This window comes from Neophocaena asiaeorientalis, unplaced genomic scaffold (assembly GCF_003031525.2).
Source record: "Neophocaena asiaeorientalis asiaeorientalis breed wild unplaced genomic scaffold, Neophocaena_asiaeorientalis_V1.1 scaffold594, whole genome shotgun sequence".
Lineage (NCBI taxonomy): Eukaryota > Metazoa > Chordata > Mammalia > Artiodactyla > Phocoenidae > Neophocaena > Neophocaena asiaeorientalis.
In genome coordinates this window covers 1,373,277-1,391,945 of record NW_020175066.1, presented here as the reverse complement: position 1 = coordinate 1,391,945, position 18,669 = coordinate 1,373,277, and the positions used below count along the sequence as shown (strand labels likewise).

At 32.4% G+C, this 18,669-nt stretch overlaps 1 protein-coding gene across 2 annotated transcripts in view; it reads right to left on the bottom strand.

Moving 5' to 3' along the window:
• Positions 1–18,669, bottom strand: part of LRBA (LPS responsive beige-like anchor protein) — a 723,035-nt gene that overhangs the window by 569,627 nt on the left and 134,739 nt on the right. Inside the window, exons 17-21 of one of the 2 annotated variants that reach the window (XM_024764049.1) lie at positions 13,377–13,469; positions 12,052–12,160; positions 11,185–11,266; positions 8,515–8,638; positions 8,022–8,214 (exon numbers count right to left, since the gene is read on the bottom strand). In XM_024764049.1, the coding sequence (XP_024619817.1) occupies positions 8,022–8,214; positions 8,515–8,638; positions 11,185–11,266; positions 12,052–12,160; positions 13,377–13,469 (601 nt within the window). Of the gene's footprint in view, positions 1–8,021; positions 8,215–8,514; positions 8,639–11,184; positions 11,267–12,051; positions 12,161–13,376; positions 13,470–18,669 lie in introns of those variants that run through there. The other variant, XM_024764050.1, reaches the window with a different exon arrangement.

The window sequence follows — 18,669 nt, the reverse complement described above, 5'->3', positions numbered from 1 at the left end:
CAGACAGGTACTCTTGTGCAAAGCTAGAATATAAATTCATACACAAGTTTTTAGATAGCAACTTAGCAATACCTACTAAAACTTTTAAAAACATGTACAGACTCCTAATCGAACCTTAGGAATTTATCCTACAAAATAAGAGACAGTTACATAGGCACAGGCTCATCACTGCTCAAAAACAAGGGAAAATTAAACTATAGTGCATATGCAATACACTATAATACAACTCAATAGATTTTTAAAATATCACCTCCACCAATTTTTCCAAATAAAATTTTGGAGAATGCCAGAATATGAAAAGTAAACTTGAATCATTTATTCAATCATTCCTTCCTAGAACTACATGTGGTCTGATAGCATTCAGACGTTACATCAAAGCTGCAGCTTTTGTTCTTAACTTTACTTCTCCCATAATATTATGCAATATACATATACCTAATAATATGCAGCCATTAAATTCATGTAAGAAGTGTATCATTAATTGAAAGAGTACTGTAAAATAACATAAGTATTATAGTTTTATAAGAAAATAATTATATGTCTGTGTATATTTATATACAGAACACTGTAAAGTCTTGCACCAAAATATTAAGTCATGCACAGGTGATTGGATAAGAGGTGATTTCTGGATTTTGTGTGTATACATTTGCAGTAGGTTCCACATTTCCTACAATGAGCACATATAATTGTACAAATAAAAAAACAATAAATACTATTTGTTTAAAAAATTTGAAGCCAACGAATACTTTAGCAATTAAGTATAAAACACTGGCAATCCATGAAATATGAAAATTTTATAACTCTTGAAATTTCTTACAAGAATACGTAGCTTTTAATTTTATTACATACACACCATAAACTCACACATACAAACACATGCATGTTTATATTTGCCAGTTTATACCTTGTGATTTTTAAAAATACTTTTAAGAAACCACTTAGTGAATTCTAACAAAACTGATTTCCACATGCTTTTTACCCAACCTAAACTGTACTTTCTTCTTATATAAAATGACTGACATTTATGTTTAAGCCATTTCATCATACTGTTAACAGCAAATAAATCTAAAGATAATTTAAATAATCCAAGATAACTAAATACTTTACCCCAAATTTATCATCTGGGGAAAAAATCTAAGTCATATTATATCTTTAAGTCAAGTGAAAAAAACTTTTACTTCTTGATTATTTTAAGTCATAGATCGATTCTACCTTGGCAATATAGGCCGCCTAGACAAAACACAGTTTTAGTTTTATCTGTTTAGAAAAAAATGCTTTTGGACAGTTCTTACAATTCAGAATATATTAAATGCCTTAATCTAAATTTCAATTAAAGACTAGAAGCATTTTAGCGTACCAAGTGAAAACAGTATTATTTAATTACTCAAGATAATGTTCAATTTGAAGCATTAAGAAAAGGTAAAGAAAAAGAGGAATAATAAAAGCCTAGAAAACACACAAAGTACAGTTACACTAGAAGAGCCCATTACTGCTTATAAAACCTAGTTCAGCTGTTGGAGGAGAGGGATACAGTGACAAACAGCTTCCCTGCTACAAAGGTGGCAGGATATCTATCAAACTGGACAATAAAATTGCAATTGAGTTTCTTTGGCTTTTTATAGCAGCTACGTGTATCCTGATGTAACTCTGCAAAAGCTATCCAATTCTGCAATGTTAGTTTTTTACACACCAGTTCTTTATGAAGATCCATGTTATAAATCTGTGATACTAAGATTTTAAATGACTGCAAACAGGAAAAAAATATACATTACTTCAGTATTATATGCATTGAAATATTTGTAAACCTTTAGAATTAATATCTTCAGAGAAAAAAATTTGGTTCCAATAATTTCAGAACTTTTATCAGCATGCTACAAATTGTTCACCTACTTACTCAATCACTTCAGCTCCATCCTAAACTTTATTAAATATTGATTTGAAGAGCTTTAGAGTATAAGTTTTCCATTTTACTTTAAAAACAGATATCAAGATATTAAAATTCAAAAAAAATTAACATAGTTACATTCAAATTAATTACTTTATATAAACTTCATTAAAGAGAAAAAAGCTTTTTAATCAATGAAGAAAATTCATAAAAGAGAAATAAAACTGAAAGACATTTATGAAACATTAAAATTAAAGGTGAAAATCACAAGAAGCAACTTGTAACTTTAAGTTTTTCTTTTCCCCCTCATAAAGTAAAGCTTCAGCACTTATTCTTTAAAGTATACTTTAACAGCAAAAAGGGACAGGTGTAGTTTTACTCAGACAAAATACTCTACATGAACTTAATCACTGTTTACTCCATTTTATAACTGTAATCCTAAAACTTGAGCCAAAGACTGGTTCTTGGCTCAAAGTAGGCAAAAGAAGCCTCTCCGTAAAGTAACTATTTTCCTTGCAAAGGTTTTAAGATCTGTTTAAAGCCCTAAGTCACTGGAGTAAAGAAAAATATGAACTAATTTTATATATATATAAATTCACACAGGAAACTTAAAGCGTGTTTTGGGTTTCTTGTGTATAAATTTGAGTCTAAAAAATACTGATTTCAGATACTTCATAAGAAAAGTAGTTTATATTTCTTCCTTTAACATTTTCTGTGCCTTAAAATATGCTCCCAGAAAGAAAAAATACATTTTCCTTTATGATAAAAAATGTATTAAGGGGTCATAACTGGGGTCCATATTTAATTTACATAGACTTCTTCTATCTTCATTATGCTTTCTAAAGAGTATATTATTATTATCAGCATCTTAATGTGAAAGTGGGAAGGGGATAATTTTATAAAAGTTAGTCAAAATAATTCCCTGTACAATCTGAGGGGCCCTCAAAATTTAGAGTACATAAGAAGGACTTATTTTAAAATGCAGATTTCTAGGAACATACCACGAGATTCAGATTAGGATTCTGAGGTGGGGTCCAGGAAACTAGAAGATGTACATCCCAAGTTCCTCTGACGAGATGATCCCTAAAACATACTGTGTGTGATTCTGACATAGACTCAGATAGACACAGACATAGATTCTGACATAAGTAATTTAAAGACAGCTGCTACGGCTATTTCCTGGGTCGTGGATAAGAGAAGACTGAGGCACTAAGGCACACACAGGGTGGCATGGCGCCACATGACAGTGGAACCAAATAGCCCTAAACAATGATGGCGTAGTTCTTCTTCCTCCTTCCTGAAACAAATATTTAACATGCAACTGCCAAGCACTCAACACTATGCACAGTTACAGGAGATATGACGAAGTATAAAACCCTTCATCCCTGCTGAGAGCTTACAATTAACAGCCACTTTTGACCAAGAATATAATATGAGAGTTATTACAGGATCATACTTGCTTAAATAAATACTAGTCTACATTTCCTATATGACACATTACTGCTCTTCTTCATGTACTTTACACACCCCCAAGCAAACCAAACAATTCCACATGCTTTTCCCTCAGGGAAATCATCTATGCACCTCTGCTTATGCCAATTCCTCCACCAGTGAGTCTCATCACCCCAGTCTCTACGTACCCAAATCTTATTTATAACCCTTCAAGGTTGTAGTCAAATGGCATCCATTCTACAAACCTCTCAAAGGCCCTCTCCTTTCACTGTGAATCTCTCTTCTAGGACACTTATTCCTTCCTGCCCTGTCTTTCAGTACATGTATTATCTCCCATATTAGAAAGTAACTTCTTTCAGGATAAGATCTGTTCCGGATTCATCTTTCTATCTTTCGTAGTAAACCTGAAGGTACTCAACTAGAAGAAGACAGGAAAAACAAAAGGGAGGAGAGTTAAGAAGAAAAAGAGGAAACATAAAGTTAGAAAGGGGAAGAAAAGAGGTGGGCCACTGGAGTAAGACCTAGACACAGAGTGACTGAAAATGAGTAAGAGAGCCCATGGAGGGTCTGACCAACAGACAGGGGAGAGGGGGGAAGGGAGCAGAGACAAAACAAATATAAACAGAGAAAAAGAAGAGGTTGGGGAGGGGTGGGGAGAGAGAAGATAGGGGGTACAGAAAGGGTGGAGGAACACTGGAGGGAAAAACAAAGAAAGAGAAGGAGAGGGATGGGAAGGAAGGAGATGGTGGCTAAAAGAAGAAACAGAGAAATAAGCAAAGAGGGAGCAAGCTAGCTAGGCAGTGATAGAGGGTAGCACAGACTGCACCAGGTACCCACAGTCAATGCCAATGCAGGGAGCTGGGTGGTGATTCGTTGGATATTGGGAAGAGGAAGAAAGTAGGGGGAAGAGAGGGAGTGAGGAAGTGGGGGGAAAGAGGTTAGGGGAGAAGGAGAGAGAGGAGAGAGAAGGGGGGTATTAAAACCTTTGCCTTTGAGCACCCGAATTATTCATAGCAGTGAAAATGAATGAAGCAAAGCTATATGTAACAATAAGAAAGAATCTTAGAGACAAAAGGTTTGATGAGAAAAAATAAGTAACAAAGAGCTCACACAGTACGACGTCCCTTTCATAAAATACAGAAACAGGTAAAATGAGAGATTATATTATTTAGGAATACATTTTTTTAACTTTTTCAAGAAGGGAATAATAAACACTAATTCAAAATGGTGATTAGATTTGGGTTGAGGAGGGTAGTTATTAGAAAGGGAGAACCTTTTTTAAGTTGGGTAGTCAACACAGCTTCCTTTATAACACTTCATAGCATATATGCCATGCAAATTATTTTAGATGTAATTAATTCTTCATTTTAAAAGCTGTATTTATACCAAACATGAAGTGACTAGGGCCTTAACTAGTATGCTGGCAGTAAGAATGAGAACAAAAGAATTAACAGGAGGAATGACAGAACTATAACAAAGGAAAATAGTCGTTTAATTCTATTTCCTGTGATTTCACTCATTAACTCCTAACTTCAGATATACACATATATTACCACATTTACCATTTTTAGATTAGACATCAATGGTTAAGAAAAGTTTAGAAACTTCCCTGAGTTTACACAACTAAAAATTACTATAAATCAGAATTCAAACCCAGGACTATCCTGTCTCCAAAGCCCATGTTCTCTTCATTACTTACACAAATAGACTGGTGACTGGATATAATATTTAGCCATAAATGCTCAATAGCTCAAAGGTGCCTGAGATTTCTCCAAGTCTGACTCTTTTGTTTTGTGGACGAGACTAGGCTATTGGACCTAAATAGCCTATCATTTCAGTTCTCAAGCATTTTAGTCTCAGGATCCAAAGTACTGGTACCTCCGAAAAATCTTTGCTTATATGGGGTATGTCTATTACTAGCTACCATATTAGAAATTAAAACTATGAAATTCTACAAATATTAATTCATTTCAAAAAAGCAATAAACCCAGTAAATGTTAATATAAATATTTTTTGAAAAATGATTTTTTCAAAACAATAATAATAATAATGAGAAGAACGCTATTATTTCATATTTTTGCAAATCTCTTTCAATTCTGGTTTAATAGAAGATGGCTACATTCTAATATATGTTTTTGTATTCAATCTGTTGTATTACATTGTTTTGGTTGCAGTACATGAAAAAAATCCATCCTCTAACTAGATACGTAGCTGGAAAAGGAGGACCTCACCACTCCCTGAAATGGTCTCCTGGGCTCCCAAGGTCTTCAGGCTGTACTTCAAGAATTACTGCTCTAAAGGTTACATTCCTTTAGCCATTCTTCCTAAGGACACGACAAACTGGAGTGTATACAAAAGTGCTGAATTAACATAGAATATGTAGCAATTTTTTTAAATCTAATTTATATGGGCACTTCCCTAACTGAGAATTCTCCCAGATATACCTGAAGTCCAATCCAAATTACGTGAAACTAAAACTCAACCGTTTTTCTCATTATCTCTTGTAAAGGGAAAAATAATACTAGCAGAAAATCAGTCCAGACTGCAGTAGCCCACTACAACCGAAACCAGAATAGCTGGGCATCAGCACAAACTAAAATAAGTTAGACAAGAGGTGGCAAAGCATTTCTGTGAAGTGCCAAATAGTAAATATTTTAGGCTTGGGAGCCAAAGAGTCTCTGTCACAAATACTCAATGCTTTTAACATGAAAGCAGTCTTAGAAAATACATAAATAAATACAGGTGGCTGTATTTCAATAAAAATTTATTTACAGAAACAGGCCAGGCCAGATTTGGCCCTCAGGCCATGCTTGGCTGAACCCTGCCTTAGGGGGTCAGCTTAAAACTGGTCAGCTTAAAAATGTAGTGACTAAAACAAAGCCATTTTATAAAATCACATCTTTGCCTCATTTAGCACTGGATTATTCTCAAACATAAATCTGTAGAGTAATATATTCCAATCTAAGATATCTTTGTAAATCCTTATGATAATAACACACCTTCCTCTCACTGAAGAAGGAGGAAGAAGAATGAATAACTGTTAAGTACTTACAAATAGCTAAAAGTTATTCAAACACCCAAAAACATATATTTAGGAAATGACAATATATTCCAATAGAATGGCAAAATATTCCAGAGTAATAACTATGATAGTCAATAAAACATTTAAAGATATACCAAATTTATCAATTCTGTTCTTTATCCTTCTAGTCAATTTATAATTAATATTTATTTGTTAACTATATTCCTTCTGTGTATATATAGAAAGAGTTCTTAAACAAGATATAAAAACCATAAACCATAATAGAAACTAATAAATTTTACTACATTAATTATTTGAAATGTAAAATTTCCTCAGAAGACACAAACAGAAAACTCCAAACATAAACAGACAAGCACAAATTGACAGAAGACATTCATAAACAATATCGGTAGCAAAGGATTAAGACCAAGAATACATGAAGAACTCCCATAAAACAACAAAAAATGAAAATTAGTATTATGGAAACACAGCATTTAAAATTCATCAAATTGGCAAAATTTTTTAAACTCTAGACATAACAAGTGATAAGGTGATATGAAGCCATGAGAATTTATACATTGCTGGCAAGAATGTAAACTGATATACCACTTTGGAAAAGGAATTGCATTACCTTGTAATGTTTAACATCTGCACACTACAAATCATCAATTCCACTTCTAGGAACATATAGAGAGAGAAACTTCCCAATATATACAAAACACATCAAAAATGCTCATCAACTGGTAAGCAGATAAAGCCATACCATGGAATACATACAATTGAGAAAATTGACCAACTACATTGGTCAATATGGATGAATCTCAAACAATGATAAGTAAAAATAGAAAGTTGCAGGAAAATGCATTTAATACAATACCATTCATATTAAGTATACACATGAAAAATAAAATTCTTTAGTGTGTTGTCTGTGTGTTTCTATAGTTAAAACATAAATAAGACATAGAAATAATGAAAACACCAAATTCAGGTGAGTGGAAGAAGAGAGAGGGGTTGAAAATGGTAGACAAAGCAATTGGGATAGGGAACCCAATTCCATAAACACTGGTAGGTACATTATTCCTTATACTTTTTTGTATGTCTAGGACATTTCATTAATATTTTTAAACAAAAGCTATACATAAATAACTAACACTGGCTTAAGTTTAAAAAAAGAGAGAGATTAGTGATTCTTCTAAACCAGTTCTTTAACTGACTGCAACATGAGCAAAGGCAAAATTAGCCAGAGCTTTTTGTTTCGTCAACCACCTTATACTACTAAAATAACTTCTCATCTTTGAATATTGTGCGCCACCTTGTGTTCAAAAAGTTTCAAAATACTACAAATTTCAGAGAACCATATCTTGCAAATGGCTACTTGAAAATATAAATTCCTTCATGCTGTGTTATAAGGTTTCACTTTATCAACTTAAGCACGCATGAAAATGACATTTGGAACAAAACTATTTTGATAGAGAAGAAGGTGGAAATATTTTATATTTCTTTTTAGTTATTCCCTTTTTTAGTTGTTCACTTCACTGCATTTCCAGAGAATAATCTGCCTTTTTTCCTTGATTCTAAGTATATAAAATTTTGTTGAAGAATAAAACTCAAAATTACAGACATTTAAAATGCTAAAATACACTTTCATTTTAAAAAACTTACCTTTGAATGTGTGATTGATAAAGTGTCTACCCACACACGCCAGCCACCCCACTCATATTTGATTGCATGGTAAAGTAGGATTCGGAATATGGCATATACCATTTCTGTTATCTTTTGCTCATCTGAATTCTTAGGATTAAAATAGCAGAGAGAAAGCATCCACTCTTGCCACACAGAACACTGTAGCAAGCTCCTGAAAATTGTAAGAGGACTTGGAATTACTTAAAAAATAAATCACTTGAAAGAATTCTAAAAATGTAAAAGTTTAAATCAAAATAAACAAAACAACCACCTTTATTATGCATCGAAAACAATTAAACAGTGTGGTATTGAAAGCTCAATTAACTGTTTGGTACATTACTTGTATACCTTAATGAAAAAAGCATATAGAAAATTCATTTCATGGTATTTAAAGCAATTTTTCTTAGAAAAAATGGGATTATTCAAAGCTAGACTTGAATATTGCAAATAAATGCTTTCTGATCCTGCTTACCTTCTGTTTTCTCTGCTGTTATTAAAAAGTTTAATCATGTCAGAAAGAAAGGCTCTGCGAACTTCCATGCTCTCTGGGCACTGGGGAGAATTTCGAAGTAGGGTTGCAATTACTTTTAGTATCTCTGTAAGACAATTCATAAACTAGTAAAAAACAAAACATTACAAAAAATTCATAATGTAATATCATCAGTATATTTCAATTTCTTTCATTTCCCTGACATAAATGTCTACTGAAAACATCCTCTTCTGTGTTATAAAAAAAAAAATCACCTGCAGCCAAGACTGACAATACATAGAAAACATCCACAAACAAGAAAGGAATTTTTTAATTTTGTCATTAGAATGTATAAAGCTAAATTTTAAAAGGTTATAATAAATGAAATTAAATTGTAAACAATTAAATGATGGTAAAACTGCAGACACCTCTCCCTTATCTCTGCCAGTTAGTAAAACTGACCTTAAAAATATCTGTATATAATCAAAATCTCAGGAAAAAAGAGAATAAATTCTCAGCTTCTTCAACAAAATCTATACTATGCACATACTCTTTCCTTTATCATTGTGAATTTTAAAAGCTATCAAGATTTCTTTCCATAATTCTAAATCTAAAATTAGATACAAAAATATCAAAAGGAAATTAAAACCTATTTAACACCCCGAACAAATAAAACTGCTACCGTAATGGTCTTAAATATAATGTTGTATAAATTTCTAGTACTAACTTTAAGAAAAGAAATTCTTTTAATACTGAGATACGGAACTTTAAAGAAACAACAACAGCTATAACCCTGAATTTAAAATTAAATAATAAGTCATAGTTTTACCCAATTAAAAATTGAGGCTTTCTAAACCAGCACTTTGCCAAGGTTTTTGGTGATTCTGAAGCAACAAGTTCAAAATACCAGATATGAAGGTACTTTATCATAAATTTAATGATATTTTAGGAGCAATTTCTGAACTCTTTAAATGACAAATTCAAATTTTCTCTACCTGCACAATGATGATAATCATAATAATGACAATGACGATAATAATAGCCACTAATTTTGAGGATATACTATTGTGAGACAAAATATTTAAGAAAACACAGGTATTAATACATTTAATCCTTATACAATGATAGGTTGATACTACTATTATCCCCATTTTAGAGACAATAAAACTAAGGAACACCTAAATTAATTAATTTACCCAAAAATCACATAACTATTAAGACATGTAGACAAGATTGAAAAGCTAGACGTCCTATGTTTTTAAACACCACATTACACTGCCTATCTTTTCTGCCAGTATATTACATAGATAATATATTTTAAAATTCTTACTTTAGTAAGTCATTTTTCCATAGCTACATAAAATACATTTTACATTATATATATAAAATCAAGGTATTTTCGGGACTTCCCTGGTGGTCCAGCAGTTAAGACTCTGCACTGCCAATACAGGGGGCCTGGGTTCAATCCCTGATCAGGGAACTAGATCCTGCATGCCACAACTAAAAGATGTCGCATGCCGCAACTAAAGATGCCACATGCCAACTAAAAGATTCCACACGCCACAATGAAGATCCCGTGTGCCGCAACTAAGACTCGGTTGCCGCCAAATAAATAAATAAACATTTTAAAAATAATAAAATAAAGGTATTTTCCTTTTTTACTCTCTAAAATAATGACACCACATCTCCCTAAAGGCTGAGAAAAATTAACCATGTGACATGTGTTTTTAAAATTAATACTGAAAGAGAGTACCACAAACATGACCATAACTCACCACACAAAAAGTAATTAAATTTTGAAACTCTACAGTTATTTTAATATCAATAATCTTAAAAAGCAAGATGAGAAATGCACACGTTTTATAAGTGTTTAAGAACTCTAAATATCAAAAGAAAAGACTGGTAACCAAGACTAAGTGCATAAACAATAAAGAAGATGGAAAATTTTCAATTCCAAACTTGGTATTCTTAACTTGACAGTAATTTAAGATGAAAGCTACCTCCATGGTCCATGTAACTTAGCCTGACATCACTAAATAGTGCAACCAAAACTTTACCAAAAATCTGAACATATATTAAAAACCCAAGATCTTATGCATATAATTCTTCAAAACCTCTATATAAACATTTCCACATAACCTAAAGTCAATGTGAAGTTATATTCAACATCAAACACAAATAAAACTAGTATTATATTAATGCCTATAATGAAATATTATTTGAACAATGTGTTTTCAACAATACCAACTTCAGGTTCTTCAGTGATTTTCCTTTTTAGTAGCAAAATCTACTTATAAAAGTATAAAAAGGAAGGGAGTGGGAGAAGGTGCTCAAAGAGTACAAACTTCCAGTTATAAGGTGAATAAGCTCTGTGTATGTAATGTGTAACCTGGAGACCACAGTTAACTATACCATATTATATATCTGAAAGTTGCTAAGGGAGTCAATCTTAAAAGTTTTCACTACACGTAACACAAAAAAAATAACTGTGTGAAGTGATGGATGTGTTAACTAACCTTACTGTGGTAATCACTTCACAACATATACATATATCAAGTTATTAGATTGTACATCTTAAAAGTACACAATGTTCTATGTCAATTATATTACAATAAAGGTGGAAAAACAAAAAGCAAATATCAAAAAAAAAATAAAAGTATGTTAAATACATACGAGGATTTTGTATCTTAACTGAAGAATCAGGATCTGGATGCTGTTTATGTATCACCTGAGTACAAATCTGTTCTATAAGAATCTACAGAAATGAAACAATAGATTGTATTAGCATCATCACTGTATTAGCATCACTATTTATGAACTTTAAGTACAACACTAAACAACATTAAGTATACAGTCCAGTATTGTCATGCTAAATATCTCTTGCATTATATGGAATAAATAATTTCAACATTGTAACTCTACTTTTACTCGATTATAAAATGAGACATTGGGACTTCCCCGGTGGCACAGTGCTTAAGAATCTGCCTGCCAACGCAGGGGACATGGGTTCGAGCCCTGGGCCGGGAAGATCCCACATGCTGAGGTGTAACTAAGCCTGTGCACCACAACTACTGAGTCTGCACTCTAGAGCCCATGAGCCACAACTACTGAGGCCACGTGCCACAATTACTGAAGCCCACACACCTAGACCCCATGCTCTGCAACAAGAGAAGCCACTGCAATAAGAAGCCTGCGCATCGCAACAAAGAGTAGGCCCCGCTTACTGCAACTAGAGACAGCCCGCATGCAGCAACGAAGACCCAACGCGGCCAAAAATAAATAAATAAATATTTTTTTTAAAAAAGAGAGACATCAAACAGTCAATACAATGGAGAAAATACTTAAACAGAGATGTCCACACTGTTTAGAAATTCACCAAATAATAGATTTATTAAGATGCAGCCACATTTCCTTTATATAGCTAGTTTCAAAATCGTACATCAAACCTAAATGATGTTATTTCATCTAGACACTACCAACTCAATTATACAGCTATTTTCATAAGAAATTAGGAAGATTAAATTCTAACTACATTCCTACCTCAAATAGGACATTATATGTGGTCATTGTGATTAAATTTGTCTGAAGCATGAGTCTTTCAGCTAGCAATGAAAACAATCCATGTCCAAGCATGACTTCAGCTTTTCTTCTGCAATTACATAGAAAAAAGAAAATCAAATGCAGAGTTTTATTACTCACTATTTAGTACGCATGCTGATGAAGGAGACACAAAAATGTTTTTCACATTATTAACAAATTCCAACTCAATAATGCCCCAATTTTCTTACACCTAGAACTTATAAGGCCACAAAATCTTTAATAGAGAAATACAAATACATAGCCACAATTAAAGTTTTAAAAAAATATGACTGGCTATGCCACAGCACAGCAAAAACTGTCACCAAAATCTTCAAAACAATTATTTATTAACTAGCTGCTTCTCTCCATTAGCCATGAGCTAAGCTCTACCTTAAATAATAATCTAAAGCCGACGAAGTAAAGTAGAAAAACAATGTGGAAGAAAAGGTAGAAGACATGCAAGAGAATTTTTAAACGAATACTGTAAAGATAAATATATCAATACTAAATTAAACTTCCAAGCAAAACTTTAGAAACTGAAGGATCACAAACTTAATTCTACCCCTGGGTTTATCAAATGTTTTCTGCAAATGACTGGATACTATATATTTTAGGTTTTGTGGACCATATGTTCTCTGTAGTAACAAATCAACACTGCTGTTATAATGTATAAACAGCCATAGATAATAAGCAAATAAATGATTGCGGCTGTGTTCCAATGAAACTTTATTTACAGTCAGCCAGCTGGATTCAAAATAAAGATTACAAGTTTACCAATACTTTTCTACCACCAAAATTGTTCATTTTGGACAAATTTGGTGGTGTCCATTTCTGGTATAAGGAACAATAGGTAGGACATGAATATCTGTATTCAGCTAAGACAAAAGGAAACATGGGAGTTTCAGTTTTTAGTTACACATACAGCAGAACACAGTATGTGACAAATAACCAGGTTACTATGTTAGCTTTATAGTAAAAAGCAAATAATGATCAAGCCACCTGAAATGAAGTCCCGACCTAGATTTACCTAGAATTCAACTTATACAAATGTATTCTTACAATAAACAACAAAAAAGGAAAATTTAAATAAAAACATAAACCATATATTCCTGCTCCCTACTTCATTTTTAACGTGTAGAAATGGGATTAAATTTATATAGCATTTTATGAATAAAAATAAATAAAAGATAGACGAGGGGAACCACAGAACGTAAATACTATTCCCAAGATTTATAAAATAAATATGTAATATACAACAGTCCATTTTAGATTTCATGCATACTCACTTTGGGGCCAGGTGTTTTAAAAAATAGCCCATTGCCTTGAGAGCTTGTACTCTGATTCCTTCACTTGTTGATGCCATAAGTTTATAGATAACTCTGAATAAATAAAAATTAAAAACAAATTACTATGAGTATATATTTCAAAAGTAAATACCTAAGATATACTTGTGTATATTTTTTCATATAGTCACATAGTTTTAAACCTAACTTCAAGTAAGATATGGGTGAATTTAATATACATTTCTGACATTTAAAAACTTCTTTATCAACTACATGTTGTCTTCAAGAAACCACTTTAAATATAGACACATATAAAAAGTAAATGAATGGATAAAAATATACCATGTTAATTTAACACTAATCAAAAAGCAAGAGCAGCTATATTAATTTCAGAAAGAGAAGACTTCAAAGTAAGGAAAGTTATCAGGGATAAAGAAGGGCATTACATCATGATAAAGGGGTCAATTCTCCAATATGACATAACAATCCTTAACATGTATGCACCTAATTATAGAGCCTAAAACTGTGTGGCAAAAACTGACAGAACTGCAAGGAGAAACAGATGAATCTATTATCATAGTTGGAGATTGCAAAACCCCTTTCTCAAAAATGGACAGATCCAGCAGGCAGAAAATCAGTAAGGACATAGTTAACCTCAAAAATACCATCAATCAACAGGATATAACTGACATCTATAGACTACTTCATTCTACAATAGTAGGATACACATTTTTCTCCAGCTCACATGGAACATTCACCAAGTAGACCACAGCCAGGGCCATAAAACACACATAATCAACAAATATAAAAGACTGGAAATTATATAAAGTTTGCTCTCAGACCACAGTGGAATTAAATTAGAAATCAGTAACAGAAAGATAACTGAAAAACCCCCAAAATACTTGGAGATTAAACAACATACCTCTAAATAGCATGTGGGTCAAAGAAGAAATCTCAAAAAATTAAAAGTATTTTCAACAAAATGAAAATGAAAGCACTACTTATAAAAATCTCTGGAATGTTGCAAAAGCAGTGTTTACAGGAAATTTTATAGCACTGAATGCATATATTAGAAAAGAAGAAATATCTGAAATCAATAACATAAGTTTTCACTCTAGGACACCTGGAAGAGAAAATTCAATTCAAAGTAAGCAGGAGAAAACTAATAAGTATTAGAGTAGAAATCAATAAAATAGAAAATAAAAAATCAACAGAGAAAAATCAACAAAACCAAAAGCTGCTTCTTCAAAAAGATCAATAAAATCAGTAAGCTTCTATCCAAGCTAAGGAAAAAGAGAAAGGATGTAATTTACTAAAATCAGAAATGAAAGCAGGGCTATCCCTACAGAGTATTAGTGCTACTGATGCTACCTGACTTCAAGACTTACTGTAAAGCTACAGTAATCAAGATAGTGTGGTACTGGTAAAAGAATACACAAATAGATCAACAGAGAGCCTAGAAATAGACCCACATAAATCTAGTCAACCAATCTTTGACAAAAGAGGAGCACAAGCAAGACAATTAACAAAGATATTCTTTTCAACAAATGATGCTGAAACAACAGGACATCCACATCCAACAAATGAATCTAGACACAGACTTTACACCCTTCATAAAAATTAACTCAAACGTGGATGGATCTAGAGACTGTCATACAGAGTGAAGTAAGTCAGAAAAAGAAAAACAGATATCGTATATTAACGCATATATGTGGAACCTAGAAAAAGGATACAGGTGAACCGGTTTGCAGGGCAGAAACTGAGACACAGATGTAGAGAACAAACGTATGGACACCAAGGGGGGAAAGCTGCAGGGGGTGGGGGTGGTGATGTACTGAACTGGGAGATTGGGATTGACATGTATACACTGATGGGTACAAAATGGATGACTAATAAGAACCTGCTGTATAAAAAAATAAATAAAATTAAATTTAAAAAAAATTAACTCAAAATGGACCTCAATGTAAAATGCAAAACCATAAAACTCCTAGAACACAACAGAGAAAACCTAAATGACCTTGGGTATGGTGATGTCTTTTTACTTACAACACCAAAGACATAATCCACAATAAAAATAAATGATTAGCTGGACTTCATTAAAATTAAAAACTGCGGGCTTCCCTAAAAAAAAAAAAAAAAAAAAAAATTAAAAACTGCTCTGCAAATGACTGTATCAAGAGAATTAGAAGACAAGGCATAGACTAAGAGAAAATACTTGCAAAGGAAACATCTGATAAAGCACTGTTATCCAAAATATGCAAAGAACTCTAAAACTCGACAATAAGAAAACAAACAACTGGATTTTTAAAAAAATAGGCCAAAGAACTTAATAGATACCTTGACTAACCAAGATGGAGTAAGGATAATACAGCCTTTCTATTTTGTGTATTAGAACCACAACTATAGAAAAAACACAAAAAGCAACCTCCAAAGTACTCCAAAGACTAAACAAAACTAGGTGCATTGGGGTAGGGGAGTTAATACTTGCAGATTACCCATTTCAGAGGTAAGAGTCTCAATTTTCAATTTTCTTTTGTAAATATGACCCATAAGTGGGTCCCTGTCTCAGAGTTCGTTTCTGTCAGAAGTTCAGGCAGCTAATATTCTGAGAAAAACTGTCCTTCTGGTTAGAGGAACTAAGAAAATGGGTCCTTATAGGCTAGAGAGAGTCATGAATAGGAGCAAACAGGAGAGAAGGATCATCAAAATCTGTGTAAAAACCTGCAAAACCCTAAACTGACCAAAGAGATGCAATGTATGGGGCAGACTCAGACCAGAATAATAATTTAATATTCTAAATTGAAAGAAGACCTGAATTATCACCCAATTCTCAGCCTAATCCCTGAGTAGTGCATGTACAAGAAAAACCCAAAGCAAGACAAGAGAGGTTTTAAAAATGAAATGCCATCAGAACTACCATCCACAAAGGACAGGCAGAACTTGCAGTCTGACCCTTCTTGCTAAAATAAACCAAAGCAAAACAAATCAACATTTGTTAACAGATCATAACAAGTCCCAGAGTTGATTTTAAAAAAAAGATAACACAACATCCATGACAGATTAAAAAACACTTAATGTACAAAGAACAAAGAAAATGTGACAATTTCTCATGGGAAAACACAATGAACTGATGCTGATGGGACAGGCAATTCTTGCAATTATCCCACAAAGATTTTAAAGCTATTATAATTATGTTCCAGAAGATAAAAGTAAACACAGTCTAAGTGGATCAGAAAACAAAGTTCTCATCAAAAGAAAGTATAAAAATTAACTGTATTGAAATTATACAACTGAAATGTACAAGAGCTGAAATATTCATGAGATGGGCTCAACATCAAAATAGAAAAAACAAAGAAAAAGTTTATAAACTTGAAGATCAAGTTTATCATACATGTCAAATTTCTATATCAATAGAAAGTATCAAATCTGAAGAACAGAGACAAAAATGATTGAAATAAACTAAAAGGAAGCTGAGGGAGATGTTCATTAAGACCTCTAATATTCAAGCCACTAGAAATCCAAAATGAAAGAGAAAGATACACCTGAAACAAAAAAATATTTTAAAATAAGAGCATAAGACTCCTCAGACTTGGTGATAAAAACAAAGAAAATGAAATTTCAGGGAGTATGGTTGGGGAAGAATGAAAGAATGTGTCTTGAAAGCAAATATAAAAATCTAATACATTATATTTAGCAGAGAAAGATTTGATTTATCATAGGTTTCTTTTTCGAAATCATGGGAGGCCAACAGACAGCGGGAAAATAGTATTGAAAGAACAAAAACTAGAAACAGAGAATTCTACATGCAGCAAAAATATCCTTGGGCAAAGGCCAAATAAAAGCATTTTCAGAAGAAAAACTAAGAAATCATGTTTCCAGCAAAACTACTCAACAAGAAATGCTTCCTTCATGAATTAAGCATAAAAGAATTATAGATATCTGAATAAACATAAGTTTTTTCTCCTCTTAAATTCTTTAAACTACATATTACAAGTGAAATTAAAAATTATAACATTGTCTAGAGAGGCTTATGATACATTAGATACAAAAAGGAACAATGGTGGAGCTTAAAGGTATCAATATACTTGCAGTGGTTCTATATTTTATTTGAAGACACAGAATATTAACTCTAGGTATACTGTGAAATCTCTAAAGCAGCCAATAAAAATTTACACAAAGAGATAGATCCAAAACCTAATAGAAATTAATTTTCAAAGAATTCTAAAAGAATTCAAATACAAAGCAAAGGAAAAACAAAGGAAAAATTATACTGAGACAAATAAATAATAAAACACTAGATGCAAATAAATCTATAATCAATAATTACATTAAAAGTAAATAGTCAAAACACAATGAAAAGACTAAGTGCCTCAGAGTACATTTTAAAAGATAAAACATCCAACTACACTGTGTGTATTAGTCATTGTTTTCTATAGAAGGAGAACCAACAGATTGTGTATATATACAGAGAGAGACAGATATTTATTTTAAAGAACTGGCTCACACAACTATGGAGGCTAAGTCCAAAATCTGCAGGATAGACAAGTACTCTGGAGATTGAGGAAAACATAACCCAAGTCCAAAGGCATTGTGTTGGTAGAATTCCTTTTTATTTTATTAATGCCTTCAACTGATTTGATAGGCCCACCCACATTATAGATGGTAACCTGCTTTACTCAAGGTCTGCCAACTTAAATGTTGACCACATTCAAAAAATGATTTCACAAAAATATCCAGGATAATGTCTGACCAAATATCAAGGAACTACGGCCCAGCCAGTTGACACAAAATTATCCATCACGCTGTGTACATAAGAAATTAAATTAACTATAAAGATATAGATAAATTAAAATGGAAAAAAAAGATATACTATGCAAACACAGAGCAAAAGAAAGCTGGATTAGCCATATAAATATCAAACTAAGTAGATTTCAGATCAAGAAACATTTCCAGGTGGAAAAAAAGGAAAAAACATAATTATAAAAGCATTAATTCCCCAACAAGGCATAAAAATCCTCAATATAGATATACTTAATATCTGACTTAAAATACCTGAAGCAAAAAATGATAAAAACACAAAGAAAGAAAAAGAGAAAAAAGCATATTTATAGTCAGAGATTTCAATAATCGTATCTCAATAAATGACAGAACAAGTAGACAAAGAAGCAGTAATGGCACAGAAGATTTGAAAAACGGTATCAACCAACTTGACAAGCCTACTTGACATTTATAGAACCCTCCATCCAACAAAACAACATCAAAATACATGTACTTTTCTGGTGTGCATGGAACATTT